Below are 25,907 nucleotides of genomic sequence, written 5' to 3'. Positions count from 1 at the left end.
GGATAATCATGTCCCAAATTATTTGCACCGCGTATCACATACTATACTATATTGCCTGTATTTATCATCTATGCCATGCTGTCGTTTAGCCCATTGCAGTTCTGTTTTTAAAATCTTCTATTTTTTATTTTAAATGATGTTGTTGATCTAATAAAAAATTGTATTTTCTCCTTTAGTGCTTTTGACCTCAATTCTTTTTAGGTTTGCATCTCCGAAAGACCATAAGTGTCTACAGAAATAAATGAACATCCTTTAACGCCAATACTTATGATGAACCTAAATGGTGGTCTCCCACTGATTATAGCTGGTTTTATTTCCTCCTCCCAGCTGTAAGATTAACCCAGAATGCTCTTCATAGGAAGGTACGAGCAAACTGAAAAAGTGGGTGATACCACTGACCCGACCACTACAGAACCAAACAATGCGAACCACAGCTGCTTCGAACAAGTCCACAGTGCCAAGTGGTCCCAAATTGGCCAACAAAGGCCAATAAGGGGAGAGAGGTAGCCAAATTTGTGCAATTGTATATGTCGAGTGATTGATTTTTTATTTGTGGCTCTTTAGAGGGAATTATACAGGTTCAATTGCAATGTCTAATGTCATAAGGGCATATTACTAATACTAATACCGTGATGAAAATGTGTTCAAACTGGGGAAACAAGAACAGAGGATAGGGTTTCTTCATTCTCATTGACCATCGATCCTAATGTTTTTGATGTAGAAGAACAATAAGGAAGAAGCAAACATTACATTTACATATTATGTATCCCTATAGGCCTGCAGCATGTCATATCTCACATCAACAATTCAGGATAAGTATCAGAATATGAGACGTCAACGTGGCAAGTCATAGCCGAACCTGAAAGCAACTAACTCAATGTGGCGCTCAACCAGCTAAACCAGTCATCAGTTTCTGGTAGAAGAAGCACATCCATCACATCACAATTCAATGTCTGAATATAATAATTCCGTATCGAAAAAAATAAATAAAATAAAATCTCACACTTTATGCAATAGTTTCCAGCACACAATCCGCTACTTACATACATCTTGTTGAAGCATCCGGGAGGTATGAGAGCAGATTGATAAATAACACAGGCAAAAGGAAATATTCATCATGACAAATAGTGAAAAATTAAAGATTCCAAGCTGCATTAATTACGCTTCGGGAAGATGGATAGCGCCTCTCACAATTAATGGGAACAGACTTTTGTCTAAGTTTTACATCTACCTGTGATGAATGCTTGAGCTCTGACAAAATGCATCATACCAACATCTGAACTAACAGAACATTAATAGATTGACATATGAGAGTGGAGGGAAGCCTTTAATCATACACACTGTATTACTCCCAATTTTGCTTTCCCACATACATCAAACAAAAAGGGAAAGTCAAAGGAAAACTGCACAATCAGTATAAAGCGCGACGGAAAAGAACGGCTGGTAACAGACAGAATTGTACCCATTATGCCCGGAACCAGTGCTCTAAGGGTCAGTATTATGTGTCTGCCTGATGCCACTGATCATCATAAGCATGATTAATTACCCCTGGACTTTACCTTCATATATTCGTCATCAAGAAATGTCATGTCCACAGGGCTTGGTTAGAGCTAAAAGATCACTTTACCTGCTTGTTGCATAATGGCAGCTGCACTGCACCTTCATGAAAGGCTAATACCTATTGATTAATTTGGTTTATGCTTAAAGAGGACCTTTCATCAAATTTTTGATATTGAACTGGACATAGTGGATGCAGAGCAGAATAATAGATTTTTTTTTTAATTTCGCCCCTCCGTTGCAGAGATATTAGCAATCAATGTATTTGGCACCTAATGAGTTTACTTTTGTCACATATATGTGGGTGTTTTCACATAGCAACTCATACAGGGAAAATATATTACATCCTAGGGTACTGAAAGAGTTAGCAGAGGAAATTGCAGAACCACTAGTCGGAATCTTTTAAAAAATCCTGGAGAACAGAAGTACCAGAAGATTGGAGAAGTGCAAATGTCCCTATCTTCAGAAATGGAAAGGAGACGGAGCCAGGAAATTACAGGCCAGTGAGCCTTACTTCTATACCAGGAAAGATCTGTGAACAAATTATCAAACAGCATGTAAGTACTTGGATAAGAATACAGTAATTAACCAGAGCCAGCATGGGTTTGTAGCAAACAAGTCATGTCAGACTAATCTAATTTCCTTCTATGATGGAATCACTGACTGGGTGGATCAGGGAAATGCGGTAGATATAGTATGTCTCGACTTCAACAAAGCATTTGATAAAGTATCTCATACTATCCTTGTTGAAATGCAGAAATGAGAACACCAACTTGGACTGAACAAGAATTAGCTCATTAGGTGCCAAATAATTTGATTGCTAATATTTCTGAAATGGAGAGGTGAGATTGAAAAAACCCAAAACAAATATAAAAGCTTTATTCCGCTCTGTAGCCACTATTACATCCTGTATCCTGCTCACCATAAAAAAATTGGTGAAAAGTCCTCTTTAAATGTTACAACACTGAAACCAAATGACAGCTGTAGCTTTGTGCTCTAGATACAATATGTCCTGTTGCTGTAAAGAGTGGCCATTGTTTTACTTTTTAAAGGGATCCTGTCACCTGAATTTGGCGGGACAGGTTTCAATCCAATATTGCGGCCAGCATGCAGCCAGCGGGTAAGGAAAGGGTGAATCAAACACTTAAAAACCCCGCCCATATGACCGCAAACCTGTCCCGCCAAATTCAGGTGACAGGTTCCTTTTAAATTAAATAAGTAACTTTGAAATACAGCTTATCAGAGAAATCTTCGTTCTCCTCCTGAACTGATCTTTCATTCATGGGTAAAATCCGCAGACATATGTTCACATTACTGAGATAGGACATGACCATTGGTGCTTTTAAAATTCTATGGAGAGGGGAGGAGCTAGATAATTACAATTCTCCATAGACGTTTATGGGAAAGTCTGCATTCAATGAAGACAGATTTTACACATGAATTGAGAATTCTGAGAATAAATTATGAGTCCGGGAAGAGAAAGAAGCAGATTTATCTGATAAGATATACTACAAAGTTTCTTATTTTCACTTGTACTATTGATTTCTGAAAAAAATAAATACATAACATAAATAAATAAAACAACGGATACTCTTTAATGGCATTGCATAATTTTATATTTATAAAACGTTTTTAGCATTTCACTGGTGATGGTGACATGATCTGAAAATTAGAAAATATAAAAGTAAAAATCTATTGTTTTTTTTTTTTTTAATAATAATGTATCTCAGTGACTGACTCTGTAACTATTACTTTCCTGTGTTAGTTATCCCCTTGGTCGGAGATGATTCTGTGAAATAGGTATGATAATGATTCCTGCTTAATGACATTTGAGTGCAATTCATTTCTAGGGCATAATAAATAAATAATTCAATAAATGATGATAAATGCATAACAAATAAATATTTGATGCCTGAGGTGGGCGAACTTGTGTCACTTAAACAGACAACTTGGGGGATTTTATATTATTGCCTACAGTGTTATCTGAGCATGCTCAGGTGCTAACCGAGTGTCTTCAGCGTGCTTTAATAATATGTTCTGAGTCCCAGCGGCTACAGATCTCACGGCTGTTCGACAGCTGCAACACATGTAGGGATTACCTAACAAACAGGCAATCCCTGCATGTGTTGTGACTGTCGAACAGCCGCGAGCACGCCGAAGTCACTCGGTTAGCACACGAGCATGCTCAGATAACACCTTATCCCAGTCTCTGATAAACACCCTAATATTTCTGACTTTTATTTTTTGGCTATAGTTTTTTTCTTAACTATGCCCCAATATTCATTTCACATTTTGAATCATGTAAACGACACATAGCGTCATGTTGCATAAAGACGTTGTGATGATAGTGTATCAATACCGACATTTGTATAACATTGTTTTACACATTTGTAAACTGTCTTTCTTAATAAAAGTCTTGCAACTAAAACTCAGAGGGAAGCCAGCAAGGTATGACTTGGCTGTCAGATGTGATTATCAGTGTTTGGTAGGAATAAGAAAAGTGATGAATTGGTGTGGTATATTGTCTATGACTGCAGCAGCAGCAGTTATGGCATTTTTTATTTTTTTTTAAAAAAGTCAATTTAAAAAAATGAACATGTCACATGTGAGTCATATTTTAATACATATTGATACATTGGACCCTCTTTGTTCCATAATTTGCACTAGATCTCTGCTTCTGGATAGCCTTTGCATAAATCTTTACTTGATCTCAGTTTGATGATTTTTTCAATATGGGGACCTGCTGACTTATTCTCCAGGTGAGAGATTGGGCATGTTGGAGTTCAACATGCCCAAGCATTTGTTCTTTCAGGGGACAAACTATGCTGAGCTTAAAGACAAGAGAAATAGCGGTCAGTTGAACCAGTGCTCATCCAGCAGTTAGTTCACGTGTTCGGCTAGCTTTACAGTTTCATATTGTTGCTGCCCTCAATCCCAAATTTGCCAAGACTGTCATGATATTTCAGATACAATCCCAGCAAATTTGAGGCTGAACAATGGCAGGGTTTATGTAAACCCTATCTCAAAATAAGTGGTTCCTCCTAGATTGGGGTATTCCCCAGTCGGTCTGGGTTGGAACTTAAACTTTCCTGTACAAGCTACACTACTGTTGGAATGGATACCATTCACGGCCAATGATAAACGGGTGCAGATAAAAAGAGAAGATAAAAAGATAATTCGGTGAAGTTCCCTGGAGTTGTCTCTAGGAGATGAGAACTTTTGGGTGCAAGTACCTTACCTCATGAAATTTAATGATATTAATAACCCAAGCGCAGAGGCCTGCAGCGGCTGAGGATTTTGTGCGCACAAATTCAGGGTTAAATTCAGGATCTCTCAAATAATCATCTTTTATAACCTTCACGACCGCATCTGGAATATGCTCCTTGTCGAAATTAATCAGGTTCTGTAAAAATTCGTCCACCTGTAAGGGAATGAAATGTTGGTGGTAACACAACTGGGAAAGCTAAATGTTCTTACTTGCTTTTTATTTTTTTTACAGATAATGGTTAATTGCAATTACCATACATTAAGAACAAACACCACTCCATACATTATATATATACGGTATATATATATATATAAAACATTCATATACAAATGCAATACAAATGATAATAAAATAGACACATACACAGATAAAAATGCAATGCGCACACACTGATATGCAGGGCGAGGAGTAGGCAGGGTAGGCACCTGCCTAGGGCGCTACTTCCTGCCTACCCGAGGGTGATACATTTCACAGAAAAAAAACCTGATATTGCTGAATGCCTGCAGCCCCCGTCGCCCTTCTTCCGGCCGCAGACATTCAGCACAGTGATGGCCGGAGTGCAGGCATACAGATGAGCAGTGTCAGTCCCAGACGCCACTCCTTTCTCTGCTTGCTCCCCGACTGTCACTCCTTCCCGGCACTCAATTGCATTTGCGTCTGTAAGACAACAATGCAGTTGATGTAGACATGGACATCGATGATCACAGGAGCAGAGGAGCTGTAATCATCCCCCTTCTCTACCGAAAATCCCGACACAGGCAGAGGACATTGGGTGTCGTGATGCAGTGACGCCATTGTGCCATCCAGCGCCCACTGCTGAAACAGATGTCCGTTCAGACACCACCCTTTCTGAGCTAGGCAATTCATCTATACAGCTTCCCATGGACTGGTGTCTGAACAGTCAGCCCCTGTCCTGCTATGCCCTTATCTACATTGAGGTCGACTGACACATGGTAAGGTTTTAATACTATACACAAGACAGGATCATCCCGATTGGGTACACCTTGTCGCGGTGGCATGATTTTTAGTTTTTTTTTAATCAAAATAGCGATAACTGGGTACCCTATGTTATGTACAATTACTATTTACTTACTGTAGGGTATATACTTTTTTTTTTCCTTGGGTTTTATTTGTGAAATAGCCACATTGTGAACGTGTTCTTACAAATTGCACATATACCAACTTATGCCAAACCTCCGACTCCGACACCTCAATTTCCATGACATCGACTCCACCAAAATTGGCTCCGACTCCGACTCCACGATTCTAACTCCACAGCCCTGGCTCTGGCTCATTGATTTGGATTTGCTGCAGTTTCTTGTATTTTCTACAAACAGAGGCATATTCTCCTTTCTGAGCTAGACATTTCATCCATATAGCTGCTTCCCAAGGACAGGTGTCTGAACAGTCGAGCCCCCGTCCTCCTCTGCCCTTATCTACATTGAGGTCAGCTAACACAAGGTGAGGTTTTATTACCAGAGACAAGATAGGACCGACCTGATTGGGTACACCTTTTCATGGTGGGATGGCTTTTATGTTTTTTTTTTTAACATCAAAATAGAATTAACTAAGTACCCTATGTTATTTACATGTACTATTACTATTTACTTGTGCATTACAATGTATGTCTAGATTTCTAAATGACCTATTATGTATCAATAACTTCCACCATCTGATATTAGTAGTATAAAAATACAAGGAGACTTCACCAGATGAGGAAAAAAAGTTGTTGGACAAGCCTAAAAGTAACCTCACTGGAGAGACAGCATAACAAGAGATACCTGACCACAGGATACTCACCCAACACGTGTTTCGTGGGTGCTTCTTCTCAGGGTTCAGAAGAGGTGTCGAAACTGACAATTTATCTTTTTCCTTTGGCAATAACAGGTAATTATTGGTGGTCCAGCAGGACCCCTTATAAGCATCCAGACCACAGTGGCCTCCTTCTACAAATTAGGGTGAATCGCATATTATATTTATACAGTCACATATTTTATTTTGTGAAACACTCAGGCCTTTCAGAGAAAACACACTTTGACATTCCGGACAGGGGCAATAGGAAGAGAGGAGGTTAGTCTGATATCCCCAAGAGATGGCTCTTCTCAGAGCTGCTAGAGATGATAGACAGGTCAGTCACTGTCTACTTATTAGGGAGAGACCTGTCAATCACCTGTAGTGTCACTGGGAAGACCTAACCGGCGGAGGTGCCAGATTAGTCTCGTCTCTGGCCATAGATGCTGGCCGGATCTTCAAAACTTATTTTTTCTGAAAAGCCTGTGGACTAATAGGACTGATGAAGTCCAGTAGGGAGTAGAGATTTTAGGTTTGGCGCGCGAGTATAACTTCTTCTTAGGTATTGTATAACTTCCCCAAAAGGCCACTTCTTTCAACAGACCATGATACATTTTACATCCATCCCATTATATCCTATGTGTATCGGTCTTTTTCTCTGGGTTGCTTGTTTCACTGCATGGACTTTATTTTCGCCCTTTGACCAGTTAGGCTTATAAAAGACAAGAAAGTCCACCATAAATATTAATACCTCCCACAACAAATCTACCAGTTATGAATTTCAAGCACTTTCAATTTATTTTGGGGTGTGACATTGATTTAGATGCGGTCTAAGACTGAGGTCATGGGAATTATTACGACTCACTTCGGAGGGTGGTGTGGGCAATTTTATTATTTGATTGCTATGTCTTTCACTCTCAAAAAGTGTATTTTTTATTCGTGAATGTGGGTTTATAAATAACTCCTCTGGGCTGATTTTTTTTTTTACCTTTCTTGGCTCATTTCTCATTTACATGCTTTAGTAAATCTGACCCTTAACGACATGCAGCATAACAAGTAGAGCAACCAGGAAAACTGTCAAGAACAGTTTTAGTAAATTGGCCTTAAAAATGATAGATAAATAACAACTGAAATGACCTGACCTTTACTGCAGGTGCACTCATCACCTAATACACTGCACATCTCATGGATGGAGATAATTGCGCCATTAGATGAGGGTTGAAGAAGCATTTCTATCTTATGTACTTTCACCATTATGGCTTCAGGGAACACTGTGCTGATTATCTGCTGCTTATCCACTCGCAATGTGATGAATGTCAGCACCGAAGCCTAAAAAAGGCTAAAGTAATGTACAGGATAATGGTCTACTGTACTACTGGTCTCTCGCCAAAAAAAACAGAAACAGCTCCAAAAGAGAGTTCTGTTCGGATTTCTTTTTACTTGCAACTTATTACTGTATTTAACCCAGAATTGAGAACATTTATTACACTTGCAAAATGGGCTTTTTTGATCAAACGAGTTAGTAAATACCTACACTATAAAGCCCAGCTGGTATTACATATTTTCCATCTAGTGAATATGATTTCAAGACTGAATGTGCAACAAAGCAGAAAAATAAAAGCTGGCATGGAAATCAAAGGACATTCATTGTACAAACATGGAAAAAAGACAGTTATCAAATTAGACACTTAGCCCCTTAAAGGCCTTTCAAGAAACTTTTTCCTATTTGCTCAGTTACTTGTAAAAAACAAACTGAGCTTTACTTACCTTTCTTGGATCCAGCACTTTGTCGCTGGCACTGTTGGTTGACTGCATCGGTGCCATCACATCAACAGCTCTATAGCCAATCACTGGAGAAAGTCTGTATAGACCAGTGTTTCCCAAACTCCAGTCCTCACGGACCCCACCGGTCATGTTTTCAGGATTTCCATAGTGTTGCACAGGTGAGACAATTCCTGATGCCTTGATGATACTTCCACTACTTGAGCAATACTAAGGAAATCCTAAAAACATGACCCGTGGGGTCCGTGAGAACTGAAGTTTGGGAAACACTGGTATAGACTCTGGGAGCTACTGAGCCCAGTGATTGGCTGCAGCGCTTTGGATGTGATGCCATCACTGCCGCTAAACAGATACCGATGCAGCTGGAGAGACACAGCCCTTGTCTTTGGAGGGTAAGTAAAGAACAATCTTCTTTTTCACAAGTACCGGAACCAATGAGAAAAATATTTTTCTTGAATTTTTTTTCCATCATGTGCCTATCCATATACCCTTATTAAGACCCTACTGGGCCTTCATAAGAATTGCTGCCATTTAACTCACTGCAATTTAGTCTGATTGATATCTCCAAAAATAATTGTCAAAAACTCTATCTAATCCAATTGGGGTAATTTAATAAAATTTAACGTTTATTGTTTACTTATTAAGTTATTTATTATTTTTATATTTCTAATTAATTGTTTAAACAATTAATTAGAAAGATAAAAATAATACATCATGTTATAAGTAAGCAATAAAGATCATTAAGGGGTTAATATTACACTACCCCTGCAAAAGAAATTACTTGCAATCCTGATGATCAGCTAATTTACCAAAGGAAGTTTTGCCTGGCCAAAAATTGCCAAGATCCGAATCAACGATGATCAACTGACTATTGGTGGGGTCTGGAGGGTGATGAGACCCCCACCTGTCACTGGCGACGGGCTCCATAGAAAGTCTATGTATTGTCTCAGTTATCAAATATGGTCAGGGAGTCAGAGTAAAACCTTCTCCTTAATGAATACCTTGTAAGGTGAGAGAGCAAACAAGATGATAGACAAGGACCGATACTTCTTACCTTGCTCATCAGCACTTTTGCGGCTTTCCAGCTTCTGTCTCTAGGTATTCTGCCATTTGTTGATAAGAGAACAAGTACGGCAGCCGCTACGTTGGTTACAGGGGCTGTTGGATTAGGAAATGTTCTGAGTTCTGTGAGATTTAACTGTTGAAATAAGGAGTTATATTTGTTTTGTGGTAAAGAAATAAAGAACTGTGAAACAAGAGATCTGGGGTTGGGTTATTACCCTGTTCAATGTGTTTAGAGCGGCATTCGCTGCTTGGAGAGCTGGTTCTGCCTTAGCCAAGTCATCGGCTGACTCTTGTTGTTGCTTTGTTATCTCTGCCTGGAGAGCGGCTACCTATTAACACAGAAACCCCAAATTACCAAAAATGGCTATTACTGATGAGCGAGGACTAACACATGTAGGAATTGCCTAAGAAACGGACAATCCCTGCATGTGTTGTGGCTGTCGGACAGCCATGAGACATGCAACCGTGGGGACTAGAACATAGTATTCGAGCATGCTGAAGACACTTGGTTAGCACATGAGCATGATCGGATAACACCTTATCCCAGCACGTTCGCTCATCACTAATGGCTATACAAAACAAAATCACATACTGATGGCAACACATAGTATAAAATATGAAACTGTACAAATGTACAGCTTTTCCTGGATGGTTGAAGTCAGGAAAAAAAGCATAAGGTATGTTAAATTTCAACGTGCTCAATTATTTATTCACAAGGAAAATAAGCCGAGAGACTGGCTTCAAAATGTCCTCCAAATCGAATCGGTTTTGTCTTACCTTTGAGAGCCAATTTATTAATTAGTGTACTTATTTTACTCCACAGCGCTTTACAAATTTTGTCATCGCTGTCCCCGTTGGGGCTCACAATCTACATTCCCTATCCGTATGTCTTTGGAGTGTGGGAGAAAACAGGAGAATCTGGAGGAAACCAGGGAAACATGGGGAGAACATACAAACTCCTTTCAGATGTTGTTCTTAGTCAAATTTGAACCAATGGGTTCAAGGAGAGAAGGCGTAGAAACTTTATTTTTTTAATTTCTGCACATATGAAAAAAACGTATGACTCTCAGACCACGCTCTAAAGATTATTGTCATTATTATTATTTATTTATATAGCACCATTAATTCAATGGAAAAGGGGTTACGTACAGGGTTATAGATATCGTTAACAGTAAAAAAATTTACAATGACAGACTGGTACAGAGGGGAGAGGATGCACAGCGTTCATAGACACCGGCAGCCCGCCGCCATACCGATGCATCCACACCACTGTTATGACCCCAATGGCAGAGGGTCTCAGGAATAAATACCAAGTCTGCAAACACAAAAAACCAGCTCATAGGGCAGTGGTAACTGGGCTGACCATATATCTAATCCTAGCACCACAAATAGAAGCAGCCGGGGAACGTGCCTACGTTGGTTCTAGACGTCTCGCGCCAGCCGGAGAACTAACTAACCCTAGAAGGGAAAAGAAAGACCTTTCTTGCCTCCAGAGAAAAGACCCCAAAAGTTGGATACAAGCCCCCAACAAATAATAACGGTGAGGTAAGAGGAAAAGACAAACATAAGAATGAGCTAGGTATTTAGCAAAGAGAGGCCCACTAGCTAATAGCAGAATATAGCAAGATGACTTATATGGTCAGCAAAAACCCTATTAAAATATCCACGCTGGATATTCAAGAACCCCCGAACCGTCTAACGGCCGGGGGGAGAACACCAGCCCCCTAGAGCTTCCAGCAAGGTCAGAAATCACATTTAGTACAAGCTGGACAAAAATAGTAGCAAAGCAAGTAACTCAAAAAACAAAGAAGCAAGACTTAGCTTAATTTTGCAAGAGCCAGTACCAGCAGACAGGAGCAACAGAAGGATCTGATTACAACGATGCCTGTTGTGAATTTGGATTCTGGGCTCCCCCGGTGGCTACTGGTGGAATTGAACTTGTGACATCATCTTCCCTGTTCACCTGTTCTGATTAGATCTGGGTGTCGCTATATAACCTGGCTTCTCTGTTAGATGCTTGCCGGTCATCAATGTTATCAGAAGCCTCTCTGTGCTTGTTCCTGCTCCCAGACATCTACTAGATAAGTTGGACATTCGTCCATGTTTTGTTTTTGTATTTTGGTTCCAGTTCACAGCTGCAGTTTCGTTACTGTGTCTGGAAAGCTCTTGTTGATCAGGAATTGCCACTCTGGTATTATGAGTTAATGCCAGAGTCCTAAAGTAATTTCTGGATGTGTTTTGTTAGGGTTTTCTACTGACCATGAAAGTATGCTTTCTGTCTTCTGCTATCTAGAAAGCGGACCTCAAATTTGCTAAAACTATTTTCCTGCTGCGTTTGTTGTTTCATCTCATATCACCGCCAATATATGTGGGGGGCGTCTGTCTCCTTTTGGGCATTTCTCTAGAGGTGAGTCAGGTCTTATATTTCCCTCTGCTAGCATTATTTAGTTCTCCGGCCGGCGCTGGGCATATAGGGATAAAAAGTAGGACATGCTACCTGGCTACTTCTAGATGATGCGGTAGGTTTAGTTCATGGTCAGTACAGTTACATCTTCCAAGAGCTTGTTCCTATAGAGGCTTATGCTAGTTCTCTGGCCATGGAGATCATGACAGTTTGACCGGCCCACTAAAGGGTTAAAATCCTTGGCTGAGAAAGGAGAGAAATAAGAAGTCTGCTGAGAGTTTTTTTTTTTTTTTTCCTTCTGTGCTCTTAATTGGATCACTTGCCAGTCTGTCTATGCTGCAGTCTTTCTTTTTTTTTCTCTCTCCTTATAATCTTTGAATGGCTTTGTGTTCACCTGTTAATAATGGATCTTCAGAGTGTAACTGCAGGTTTGAATAATCTCACCACGAAAGTACAAAATTTGCAAGATTTTATTATTCATGCTCCGGTATCTGAGCCGAGAATTCCTTTGCCGGAATTCTTCTCAGGGAATAGATCTAGCTTTCAGAATTTTAGAAATAATTGTAAGCTATTTTTGTCCCTGAAATCTCGTTCTGCTGGAGATTCTGCACAGCAGGTTGGGATTGTGATTTCCTTGCTCCGCGGCGACCCTCAAGACTGGGCTTTTGCATTGGCACCAGGGGATCCTGCGTTGCGCAATGTGGATGCGTTTTTTTTGGCCTTGGGCTTGCTGTATGAGGAACCTCATTTGGAACTTCAGGCAGAAAAAACTTTGATGTCCCTATCGCAGGGGCAAGATGAAGCTGAAATTTACTGCCAAAGATTCCGTAAATGGTCTGTGCTTACTCAGTGGAATGAGTGTGCCTTGGCGGCTACTTTCAGAGAGGGTCTCTCTGATGCCATTAAGGATGTTATGGTGGGGTTCCCTGTGCCTGCAAGTCTGAATGAGTCCATGACAATGGCCATTCAGATCGATAGGCGTCTGCGGGAGCGCAAACCTGTGCACCATCTGGCGGTGTCCACTGAGAAGACGCCAGAAAGCATGCAGTGTGATAGAATTCTGTCCAGAAGCGAGCGGCAGAATTTTAGACGGAAAAATGGGTTGTGTTTCTATTGTGGGGATTCTACTCATGTTATATCAGCGTGCTCTAAGCGTACTAAAAAGCTTGATAAATCCGTTTCCATTGGCACTTTACAGTCTAAATTTATTTTGTCTGTGACCCTGATTTGCTCTTTGTCATCTATTACTACTGACGCCTATATCGACTCTGGCGCCGCTTTGAGTCTTATGGATTGGTCCTTTGCCAATCGTTGTGGGTATGATTTAGAGCCTTTGGAAACTCTTATTCCTCTGAAGGGGATTGACTCCACCCCATTGGCTAATAATAAACCACAATACTGGACACAAGTGACTATGTGTATTAATCCGGATCACCAGGAGACTATTCGTTTTCTAGTGCTGTATAATCTACATGAGGATTTGGTGCTGGGATTGCCATGGCTGCAGTCTCACAACCCAGTCCTTGACTGGAGAGCTATGTCTGTGTTGAGCTGGGGATGTAAGGGGACTCATGGGGACGTACCTTTGGTGTCCATTTCATCATCTATTCCCTCTGAAATCCCTGAGTTCCTGTCTGATTATCGTGACGTCTTTGAAGAACCCAAGCTGGGTTCACTACCTCCGCACCGTGAGTGCGATTGTGCTATAGATTTAATTCCGGGTAGTAAATACCCAAAGGGTCGTTTATTTAATCTGTCTGTGCCTGAACATACTGCTATGCGAGAATATATAAAGGAGTCCTTGGAAAAGGGACATATTCGTCCATCGTCATCTCCCTTAGGAGCCGGTTTTTTCTTTGTGTCAAAAAAAGACGGCTCTTTGAGACCATGTATTGATTATCGGCTTTTGAATAAAATCACGGTTAAATATCAATACCCATTGCCGTTGCTGACTGATTTGTTTGCTCGCATAAAGGGGGCCAAGTGGTTCTCTAAGATTGATCTCCGTGGGGCGTATAATTTGGTGCGGATCAGGCAGGGGGATGAGTGGAAAACCGCATTTAATACGCCCGAGGGCCACTTTGAGTATTTGGTGATGCCTTTTGGTCTTTCTAATGCCCCTTCAGTCTTCCAGTCCTTTATGCATGATATTTTCCGCGATTTTTTGGATAAATTTATGATAGTGTATCTGGATGATATTCTGATTTTTTCGGATGACTGGGACTCTCATGTCCGGCAAGTTAAGAGGGTTTTTCAGGTTTTGCGGTCTAATTCTCTGTGTGTCAAGGGTTCTAAGTGCGTTTTTGGGGTTCAGAGAATTTCCTTTTTGGGATATATTTTTTCTCCCTCTTCCATTGAGATGGATCCTGTCAAGGTTCAAGCTATTTGTGATTGGACGCAGCCCTCTTCTCTTAAAAGTCTTCAGAAATTTTTGGGCTTTGCCAACTTTTATCGTCGATTTATTTCTGGTTTTTCGGATGTCGTTAAGCCATTGACCGATTTGACTAGACAGGGTGCTGATGTTGCTAATTGGTCCCCTGATGCTGTGGAGGCCTTTCGGGAGCTTAAGCGCCGTTTTTCTTCTGCCCCTGTGTTGCGTCAGCCTGATGTGACTCTTCCTTTTCAGGTTGAGGTCGACGCTTCTGAGATCGGAGCTGGGGCAGTGTTGTCGCAGAAAAGTTCTGACTGCGCCGTGATGAGGCCTTGTGCCTTCTTTTCCCGTAAATTTTCGCCCGCTGAGCGGAATTATGATGTTGGGAATCGGGAGCTTTTGGCCATGAAGTGGGCGTTTGAGGAGTGGCGCCATTGGCTCGAGGGGGCCAGACATCAGGTGGTGGTATTGACTGACCACAAAAATTTGATTTATCTTGAGACCGCCAGGCGCCTGAATCCTAGACAGGCGCGCTGGTCATTATTTTTTTCTCGGTTTAATTTTGTGGTATCGTACCTACCAGGTTCTAAGAATGTTAAGGCGGATGCCCTTTCTAGGAGTTTTGAGCCTGATTCACCTGGCAACTCTGACCCCACAGGTATTCTTAAGGAGGGAGTTATCTTGTCAGCTGTTTCTCCAGACCTGCGGCGGGCCTTGCAGGAGTTTCAGGCGGATAGACCGGATCGTTGTCCGCCTGATAGGCTGTTTGTTCCTGATGATTGGACCAGTAAAGTCATCTCTGAGGTGCATTCTTCTGCGTTGGCAGGTCATCCTGGAATTTTTGGTACCAGGGATTTGGTGGCAAGATCCTTCTGGTGGCCTTCCCTGTCACGAGATGTGCGAGGCTTTGTGCAGTCTTGTGACGTTTGTGCTCGGGCCAAGCCTTGTTGTTCTCGGGCTAGTGGATTATTGTTGCCCTTGCCTATTCCTAAGAGGCCTTGGACACACATCTCGATGGATTTTATTTCAGATCTGCCTGTTTCTCAGAAGATGTCTGTCATCTGGGTGGTGTGTGACCGTTTTTCTAAGATGGTTCATTTGGTTCCCCTGCCCAAATTGCCTTCTTCTTCCGAGTTGGTGCCCCTGTTTTTTCAAAATGTTGTTCGTTTGCATGGTATTCCTGAGAATATCGTTTCTGACAGAGGAACCCAATTTGTGTCTAGATTTTGGCGGGCATTTTGTGCTAGGATGGGCATAGATTTGTCTTTTTCGTCTGCTTTTCACCCTCAGACTAATGGCCAGACCGAGCGGACTAATCAGACCCTGGAGACATATCTGAGGTGTTTTGTGTCTGCTGACCAGGATGATTGGGTTGCTTTTTTGCCATTGGCGGAGTTCGCCCTCAATAATCGGGCCAGCTCTGCCACCTTGGTTTCCCCGTTTTTCTGTAATTCGGGGTTCCATCCTCGATTTTCCTCCGGTCAGATGGAATCCTCGGATTGTCCTGGAGTGGATGCGGTGGTGGAGAGATTGCATCATATCTGGGGGCAGGTGATGGACAATTTAAAGTTGTCCCAGGAGAAGACTCAGCTTTTTGCCAACCGTCACCGTCGTGTTGGTCCTCGGCTTTGTGTTGGAGATTTGGTGTGGTTGTCTTCTCGTTTTGTCCCTATGAGGGTCTCATCTCCTAAGTTTAAGCCTCGGTTCATCGGTCCGTATAAAATATTGGAGATTCTTAACCCTGTTTCCTTCCGTTTGGACCTCCCTGCATCCTTTTCTATTCATAACGTTTTTCATCGGTCGTTATTGCGCAGGTATGAGGCACCGGTTGTGCCTTCCGTTGAGCCTCCTGCTCCGGTGTTGGTTGAGGGTGAGTTGGAGTACGTTGTGGAAAAAATCCTAGACTCCCGTGTTTCCAGACGGAGACTCCAGTATCTGGTCAAGTGGAAGGGATACGGCCAGGAGGATAATTCTTGGGTCACTGCATCTGATGTTCATGCCTCTGATCTGGTTCGTGCCTTTCATAGGGCCCATCCTGATCGCCCTGGTGGTTCTGGTGAGGGTTCGGTGCCCCCTCCTTGAGGGGGGGGTACTGTTGTGAATTTGGATTCTGGGCTCCCCCGGTGGCTACTGGTGGAATTGAACTTGTGACATCATCTTCCCTGTTCACCTGTTCTGATTAGATCTGGGTGTCGCTATATAACCTGGCTTCTCTGTTAGATGCTTGCCGGTCATCAATGTTATCAGAAGCCTCTCTGTGCTTGTTCCTGCTCCCAGACATCTACTAGATAAGTTGGACATTCGTCCATGTTTTGTTTTTGTATTTTGGTTCCAGTTCACAGCTGCAGTTTCGTTACTGTGTCTGGAAAGCTCTTGTTGATCAGGAATTGCCACTCTGGTATTATGAGTTAATGCCAGAGTCCTAAAGTAATTTCTGGATGTGTTTTGTTAGGGTTTTCTACTGACCATGAAAGTATGCTTTCTGTCTTCTGCTATCTAGAAAGCGGACCTCAAATTTGCTAAAACTATTTTCCTGCTGCGTTTGTTGTTTCATCTCATATCACCGCCAATATATGTGGGGGGCGTCTGTCTCCTTTTGGGCATTTCTCTAGAGGTGAGTCAGGTCTTATATTTCCCTCTGCTAGCATTATTTAGTTCTCCGGCCGGCGCTGGGCATATAGGGATAAAAAGTAGGACATGCTACCTGGCTACTTCTAGATGATGCGGTAGGTTTAGTTCATGGTCAGTACAGTTACATCTTCCAAGAGCTTGTTCCTATAGAGGCTTATGCTAGTTCTCTGGCCATGGAGATCATGACAGATGCCAGGCACTGGACTAAGGATCCAGGAAGTTAATATAGCGACACCCCTGGACAAACGACCCAGGTGAGTGCCAAACAGAAAAAAGACAATCCCAGAGTCATACCACTAGTGACCACAAGAGGGAGCCAAAAAGTCTAATTCACAACAGTACCCCCCCCTTAAGGAGGGGTCACCGAACCCTCACCAAGACCACCAAGGCGACCAGGATGAGCAGCGTGAAAGGCACAAACCAAATCGGCCGCATGCACATCAGAGGCAACCACCCAGGAATTATCCTCCTGACCATAGCCCTTCCACTTGACCAGATACTGAAGCCTCCGCCTGGAGAGACGAGAATCCAAGATCTTCTCCACCACGTACTCCAACTCGCCCTCAACCAACACCGGAGCAGGAGGCTCAACAGAAGGAACCACAGGTACAACGTACCGCCGCAACAAAGACCTATGGAACACGTTGTGAATGGCAAACGACACAGGAAGATCCAAGCGAAAGGACACAGGATTAAGGATTTCCAATATCTTGTAAGGACCGATGAAGCGAGGCTTAAATTTAGGAGAGGAGACCTTCATAGGAACAAATCGAGAAGACAGCCATACCAAATCCCCAACACGAAGTCGGGGACCCACACCGCGGCGGCGGTTGGCAAAACGCTGAGCCTTCTCTTGTGACAACTTTAAGTTGTCCACCACATGATTCCAGATCTGCTGCAACCTATCCACCACAGAATCTACCCCAGGACAGTCAGAAGGCTCCACATGTCCCGAGGAAAAATGAGGATGGAAACCAGAGTTGCAGAAAAATGGCGAAACCAATGTAGCGGAACTAGCCCGATTATTAAGGGCAAACTCAGCCAACGGCAAGAAGGTCACCCAATCATCCTGATCCGCAGAAACAAAACACCTCAAATAAGCCTCCAGAGTCTGATTAGTTCGCTCCGTTTGTCCATTAGTCTGAGGATGAAAGGCAGACGAAAACGACAACTCAATGCCCATCCTAGCACAAAAGGATCGCCAGAACCTGGAAACAAACTGGGATCCTCTGTCAGACACAATATTCTCAGGAATGCCGTGTAAACGAACCACATTCTGAAAGAACACAGGAACCAGATCGGAAGAGGAAGGCAGCTTAGGCAAAGGTACCAAATGGACCATCTTAGAAAAGCGATCACATACCACCCAGATGACAGACATGCCCTGAGACACCGGGAGATCTGAAATGAAATCCATGGAAATGTGTGTCCAAGGCCTCTTCGGGACAGGCAAGGGCAAGAGCAACCCGCTGGCACGCGAACAGCAAGGCTTAGCTCGAGCACAAGTCCCACAGGACTGCACAAACGACCGCACATCCCGTGACAAGGAAGGCCACCAAAAGGACCTAGCCACCAGATCTCTGGTGCCAAAAATTCCCGGATGCCCTGCCAACACCGAGGAATGAACCTCGGAAATGACTCTGCTGGTCCACTTATCAGGAACAAACAGTCTGTCAGGTGGACAAGAGTCAGGTCTACCAGCCTGAAATCTCTGCAACACACGTCGCAAATCCGGAGAAATGGCTGACAAGATAATTCCCTCTTTAAGAATACCAACTGGTTCTGCGACTCCCGGAGAGTCAGGCACAAAGCTCCTTGAAAGAGCATCAGCCTTCACATTCTTTGAACCTGGTAAATATAAGACCACAAAGTCAAAACGGGAGAAAAACAATGACCAGCGGGCCTGTCTAGGATTCAGGCGTTTAGCAGACTCGAGATACATCAAATTTTTGTGATCAGTCAAGACCACCACACGATGCTTAGCACCCTCGAGCCAATGACGCCACTCCTCAAATGCCCACTTCATGGCCAACAACTCCCGATTGCCAACATCATAATTCCGCTCAGCAGGCGAAAACTTCCTCGAGAAAAAGGCACAAGGTCTCATCACAGAGCAACCAGGGCCTCTCTGCGACAAAACGGCCCCTGCCCCAATCTCAGAAGCATCCACTTCAACCTGAAAGGGAAGTGAGACATCAGGCTGGCACAAAACAGGCGCCGAAGTAAACCGGCGCTTCAACTCCTGGAAAGCCTCCATGGCTGCAGGAGCCCAGTTAGCAACATCAGAACCTTTCTTGGTCATATCCGTCAAAGGTTTAGCAATGCTAGAAAAATTAGCAATAAAACGACGGTAGAAGTTAGCAAAACCCAAGAACTTCTGAAGACTCTTAACTGACGTGGGTTGAGTCCAATCATGAATAGCACGGACCTTGAATGGGTCCATCTCCACCGCAGAAGGGGAAAAAATAAACCCCAAAAAGGGAACCTTCTGTACTCCAAAGAGACACTTTGAGCCCTTAACAAATAAAGCATTCTCACGCAAAACCTGAAACACCATCCTGACCTGCTCTACATGCGAGTCCCAGTCATCAGAAAAAAACAGAATATCATCCAGATAAACGATCATAAATTTATCCAGATACTTCCGGAAAATATCATGCATAAAGGACTGAAACACTGAAGGAGCATTAGAGAGTCCAAAAGGCATCACCAAGTACTCAAAATGACCTTCGGGCGTATTAAACGCGGTTTTCCATTCATCTCCTCGCTTAATGCGCACAAGGTTGTACGCACCACGAAGATCTATCTTGGTGAACCACTTGGCACCTTTAATTCGGGCAAACAAGTCTGACAACAGAGGCAAAGGATACTGAAATTTAACAGTGATTTTATTCAAAAGCCGATAGTCAATACAAGGTCTCAAAGATCCGTCCTTCTTGGCCACAAAAAAGAATCCCGCACCAAGAGGGGAAGAGGAAGGACGGATATGCCCCTTCTCCAGAGATTCCTTGATATACGAACGCATTGCAGTATGCTCAGGTACAGACAGATTAAATAGTCTTCCCTTAGGAAATTTGCTACCTGGAATCAAATCTATGGCACAGTCACAGTCCCTATGAGGAGGCAGAACACTGGACCTGGACTCGCTGAACACATCCTGATAATCAGACAAATACTCAGGAACTTCCGAAGGAGTAGAGGAAGCAATAGACACCGGCGGGGAATCACCATGAATACCCTGACAGCCCCAACTTGACACAGACATTGCCTTCCAATCCAAGACTGGATTATGAGTCTGTAACCATGGCAGACCCAAAACAACCAAATCATGCATTTTATGCAGAACAAGAAAACGAATCACCTCCCGATGTTCAGGAATCATGCACATGGTTACCTGTGTCCAAAACTGCGGTTTATTTTCCGCCAATGGCATAGCATCAATACCCCTCAGAGGGATAGGATTAACCAACGGCTCAAGAACAAAACCACAGCGCTTGGCAAACGACAGATCCATAAGACTCAGGGCAGCACCTGAATCCACAAACGCCATAACAGGGTAGGAGGACAATGAGCAAATTAAAGTCACAGACAAAATAAATTTAGGTTGCAAATTACCAATGGCGACAGGACTAACAACCCTTGTTAGGCATTTAGAGCATGCTGATATAACATGTGTAGAATCACCACAGTAAAAACACAACCCATTCTGACGTCTATGATTTTTCCGCTCATTTCTGGTCTGAATTCTATCACATTGCATCAAATCAGGTGTTTGTTTAGACAACACCACCAGAGGATTAGCGGTTTTGCGCTCCCGCAAACGCCGGTCAATTTGAATAGCCAGCGCCATGGAATCATTCAGACTTGTAGGAATGGAGAAACCCACCATCACATTCTTAATGGCTTCAGAAAGGCCATTTCTGAAGTTTGCGGCCAGAGCACACTCATTCCACTGAGTAAGCACGGACCATTTCCGAAATTTTTGCCAATACACTTCAGCTTCATCCTGGCCCTGAGAAATAGCCAGCAAGGCTTTTTCTGCCTGAACCTCAAGATTGGGTTCCTCGTAAAGCAATCCGAGCGCCAGAAAAAACGCATAAATATTTGCCAATGCCGGATCTCCTGGCACTAGCGAGAAGGCCCAATCCTGAGGGTCGCCCCGTAAAAAAGAGATAACAATTTTAACTTGCTGAACTGAGTCTCCAGATGAACGGGGTCTCAGGGATAGAAACAATTTACAATTATCCCTGAAATTCCTAAACTTAAATCGGTCTCCAGAAAACAGTTCAGGAATAGGTATTTTAGGTTCAGACATAGGACTACTGGTAACAAAATCTTGTATGCTTTGCACACGAGCAGCAAGCTGGTCCACACTTGTAATCAAGGTCTGGACATTTATGTCTGCAGCAAGCTCAAGCCACTCAGAGGTAAAGGGGAGGAAGAGAGGAAAAAAAAAAAAAAAATTCAGAATTTCCTTTCTTATATCCCACTTCTGCAATGCATTAAACATTCAATGTAGGCCTGGCATACTGTTATGACCCCAATGGCAGAGGGTCTCAGGAATAAATACCACGTCTGCAAACACAAAAAACCAGCTCATAGGGCAGTGGTAACTGGGCTGACCATATATCTAATCCTAGCACCACAAATAGAAGCAGCCGGGGAACGTGCCTACGTTGGTTCTAGACGTCTCGCGCCAGCCGGAGAACTAACTAACCCTAGAAGGGAAAAGAAAGACCTTTCTTGCCTCCAGAGAAAAGACCCCAAAAGTTGGATACAAGCCCCCAACAAATAATAACGGTGAGGTAAGAGGAAAAGACAAACATAAGAATGAGCTAGGTATTTAGCAAAGAGAGGCCCACTAGCTAATAGCAGAATATAGTAAGATGACTTATATGGTCAGCAAAAACCCTATTAAAATATCCACGCTGGATATTCAAGAACACCCGAACCGTCTAACGGCCGGGGGGAGAACACCAGCCCCCTAGAGCTTCCAGCAAGGTCAGAAATCACATTTAGTACAAGCTGGACAAAAATAGTAGCAAAGCAAGTAACTCAAAAAACAAAGAAGCAAGACTTAGCTTAATTTTGCAAGAGCCAGGACCAGCACAGGAGCAACAGAAGGATCTGATTACAACGATGCCAGGCACTGGACTAAGGATCCAGGAAGTTAATATAGCGACACCCCTGGACAAACGACCCAGGTGAGTGCCAAACAGAAAAAAGACAATCCCAGAGTCATACCACTAGTGACCACAAGAGGGAGCCAAAAAGTCTAATTCACAACACACCAAGCAGGCAGACCCGCCCAGTAGATTCCTACATCTAAGACCTTCCTATCACAGATTTGGCTTGACAAAGGCATTATATTGCCAAAACGTTGCAGCAGAAGCATATCTGCGTACACCTGTGTTCCGTTTTTGCTTTTGTATAATTGTTCTTATTGAGTGCCGAAGGTTCTTGTTTCACGCTCTAATCAAAGTCTGATTAGAATAATTGGTCTATTTTTCTCATATGTCTGAATGAGCCCTTAAAAGGATTTGCCAATTGGGGATGACGGTGATCAGACTGGGAGGCATGTGGTGGACGGTGTGAGTTGAGTGGAATTGAGACTTCATAAAACAATTGCTCTGTACTATGGAGACCCTACTAGAGCCCTCCTACCAAGCTCGGACTGGCCCACGGGGAAGAGGAGAAATCTCTGGTAGGCCCCTGTGATTGAATGCTAATGAGCAGTGCTGTTACACTTGATACCTTGTTCTGCATATTGTGAATAATCTAATCATTCACTAAACATGGTAGCCAAATTCATATTACATAGAAACAAAAGTAAATTTTTGTTCTAGGGTCCGGTTATTTTTACACATAGCTGAAGATGGGTGGGCCTTTGCCAACCCAAACCGACACTGCCTTCTACCCATGGGGTTTTGATTCTTTGGTGATTTCCTAATAGATGTCCACTTTGCACCCACATATTTTGATTCGAAAAATATGAACTCAAGGGTGTGATTGTTCATGAACACATGTATTCATTGATGAGACTGTCATCACAATAGCAACATCACCCACTGAGAGTGTTCACATCCCAAAACTCAATAGAGAAGATGTCAAATCAAGCAGAAAATGAAGACAAGCTTTGAATATTTCATCTCGACATTAAAATACACAAGCGGGATGTAACCGCAGTGTGTAAATGCTGTCTTATAGGTTTTTCATAGCAATGACCTGAATAAGTACAAAATAAAGAGCTATGTTATAAGGAGGACGGAAAGGATCTATGTGATGCTGTCAGCGGTGGCACTGAGCTCATACAAAGCAATGATCTGATGATAGATTACCCGGAAAATCACACTACAAACAAGGCTGCTCTTCAGGGACCCCTGCTTATAGGACCCTCAGGGCTTCAATTTGGCAGGATGCTTCACGTATGTCTAACTAAGCTTGTCCATCACGCCGTATCTCTGGGGAATAAGCTGTTAGACAGAACCATGAAAAAGATTGTAAATGCCTCAAGCTCATTTCATAGCTCAAGATTTCCATGTTTTGCTAAGCACTGTGAAGGCTTTGGTGCTAACATATACATATATAAAGGGTCAGTGGCCAGAGGGCTTTGCACTAATACCTGCGGTGCTGCCATCTTTATATTCATTTTATACAGTATATATAGCGGCACATCTATAACGATAAGGTGTAGACAAATATCAGTCTAGTTACTCATCACAAACTATCATTTTTTCAGCTATATATAAGTTACAATAAATTAAATGGATGTTCTGGTTTCCACACTATGCTTTAGTCACCTTCCATGGGTCCAGCGCTGAGTCTCCACCACTGCTCCTATGTGTGTTATTTTCCACAGCACTGCAGACAATGACTGAGCTCAGCAGCTCATGCCTTCAACTCAGGCAGGGATGCTGAGCTCAGTCACTGGCGTTAACGTGACGCTGGAGACAAAAGCCGACACCAGGAGTAGTAGCGGACACTCAGCACTGGACCCAGGAAGGGTGAGAAAAGCCCTTTTTTTTTTTATATCTGCGTGTTTTATACGGCACATAAAAGGATATATCCAGGACTTTATGAAGAACAAAAAAATATGCCTAAAACTAACAAGCAGGTATTTACTAACCTTTACTTTAAATTTTATCGGTAATTTTAATTGAAACATTTTGAAACAAACCATTTGGCATTGAAACAGTAAGAGCCCATTCACTGCGTACTTCGCCATGTTCAGCGGTCCCGTTGGGGCTTATGTCCAACCTTCCCCCGCAAAACGGGATTCAGGCGTATACGCTGACGGGGCCATAAACTATAATGATGCAGACAGAGTCAACGTGTGATCTGATGTGCATGATTTGCCTACAGGAGGTGGACAGTCGGACACAAAGACAAACAAACGTACAAAGCGCGGTGTGAAAGCACCCTCATAGCACGGCTGGACTAAGAATAATCTGGGTTAGGGCTCGTTCACACACTGCGTTTTCCTGCATTCTTTATGTGTGTTTTCAAGAGTATAAATGACTGCTCTTTAATGTTTCAGCAAAGTGAATGAGATTTCTGAAATCTTATGCACCAGCTGCTTACCTTTTCCTTGCAGATTTGAACCATCAAATCTGCACCATGTCAATTTTTTCAGTCTTTTTGCAGCGTTTTTCACCCATGCAAATGAATGGGGAAAATATAAATAAAAAACACATTAAAAATGCATGTAAAACTAAGTAAAAACCAAGCTTATTTTACCCAACGTTTTTCCTGCCAGCAGTTTTTGATGTAGAAAAATTTGCCTCAAATACCCAATATGTGCACTACACAAACAACCCTTTCTGAATCCCTATGTTTCCCCCGATTAAAATAATAACACTTAGGCCGGGGTCACACTTGCGAGTGCAATGCGAGTCTCTCGCCTCAATACCCGACACTGCACTCGGGACCGGAGCGTGCGGCTCCATGTATTTCTATGCAGCTGAACGCTCCGGTCCCGAGTGCCGGCGGCAGTGCCGGGTCTTGAGGCGAGAGACTAGCGTGAGTTTCTCCATTGCACTCACAAGTGTGACCCCGGCCTTAGGGTTTTTACCCTTCACCGTGAAAACAACGGTCCGATTTCGGTCTAGAAAAGTCGGACGAGTGTGATGCGATTTTCATGCTTGTACAATCCGATTTTTAGCACCTAGCATTCAATTTACATCCAATTTCTGTGCGAATGCTATCCAATTGCAATGCAATTTTAACATGAGCTTTTATATAGAGCTTTTTATATGTATATAAAAATACGTGAGTGAGATATATATAATCAGTGCTTTGTGTGTGTAGTTTACTGTACATGTCTTAATAATAATAATCTTTATTTATATAGCGCCAACATATTCCACAGCGCTTTACAGTTTAAAACACAACAGTCATAAGTAACAACATTAACAATACAATAATTAAAGCAAAATAAGACGACCCTGCTCGTGAGAGCTTACAGTCTAAAATGAGGTGGAGGAGATACAAAGTACAGGTGTGTGTCTTTGTATGACTTTTTAAGTAAATAAATTCCTTTCGGGGAAAAAAAGGCCTAGTATCCCCCGACATTTTATTAATCAGCAGAGGGAAAGTGGACAGCTGGAGGCAGATGTTTATAGCCTGAGAAGGAGGTAATACCCATGGAGCTTCCCAGGCTATTAATATTAGCTCACAGCTTTGTACTAAGCCTTTACTGGTTAATAAATGAGGGGGATCCTCCCAAAAAATGACATAGGGTCCCCCTATAATTAGTAACCAGCAAAGGCTAAACAGACAGCTGAGGGCTGATATTGGATGTTGGCACCATCCTAGACTAAAAACATCAGCTCTCAGAGGCCCGAGAAATTGCGCATCCATAAGATGTACTAAATCTGGCACTTAACCTCACTCTTCCCACTTGCCCTGGTGCGGTGGCAAATGGGATTACAGTATTGGTGTTGATGGCAGCTTTGTATTATCAGGTGACATCAAACCTAGTAGTTAGTAATGGAGAGGCGTCTATAAGACGCCCCCATCAAATTGTCGAAAAAATAGCA

General features: G+C 42.7%; 1 protein-coding gene across 1 annotated transcript in view; it reads right to left on the bottom strand.

The window, feature by feature from the left end:
- Positions 1-25,907, bottom strand: part of LOC143784436 (dynein axonemal heavy chain 11-like) — a 248,080-nt gene that overhangs the window by 103,830 nt on the left and 118,343 nt on the right. Inside the window, exons 24-26 of the mRNA XM_077272673.1 lie at positions 9,679-9,792; positions 9,453-9,596; positions 4,796-4,978 (exon numbers count right to left, since the gene is read on the bottom strand). Of these exons, the coding sequence (XP_077128788.1) occupies positions 4,796-4,978; positions 9,453-9,596; positions 9,679-9,792 (441 nt within the window). The remainder of the gene's footprint in view (positions 1-4,795; positions 4,979-9,452; positions 9,597-9,678; positions 9,793-25,907) is intronic.

Source organism: Ranitomeya variabilis, chromosome 7, assembly GCF_051348905.1.
Source record: "Ranitomeya variabilis isolate aRanVar5 chromosome 7, aRanVar5.hap1, whole genome shotgun sequence".
Taxonomy (NCBI): Eukaryota; Metazoa; Chordata; class Amphibia; order Anura; family Dendrobatidae; genus Ranitomeya; species Ranitomeya variabilis.
This window is presented reverse-complemented; position numbering and strand designations above follow the sequence as displayed.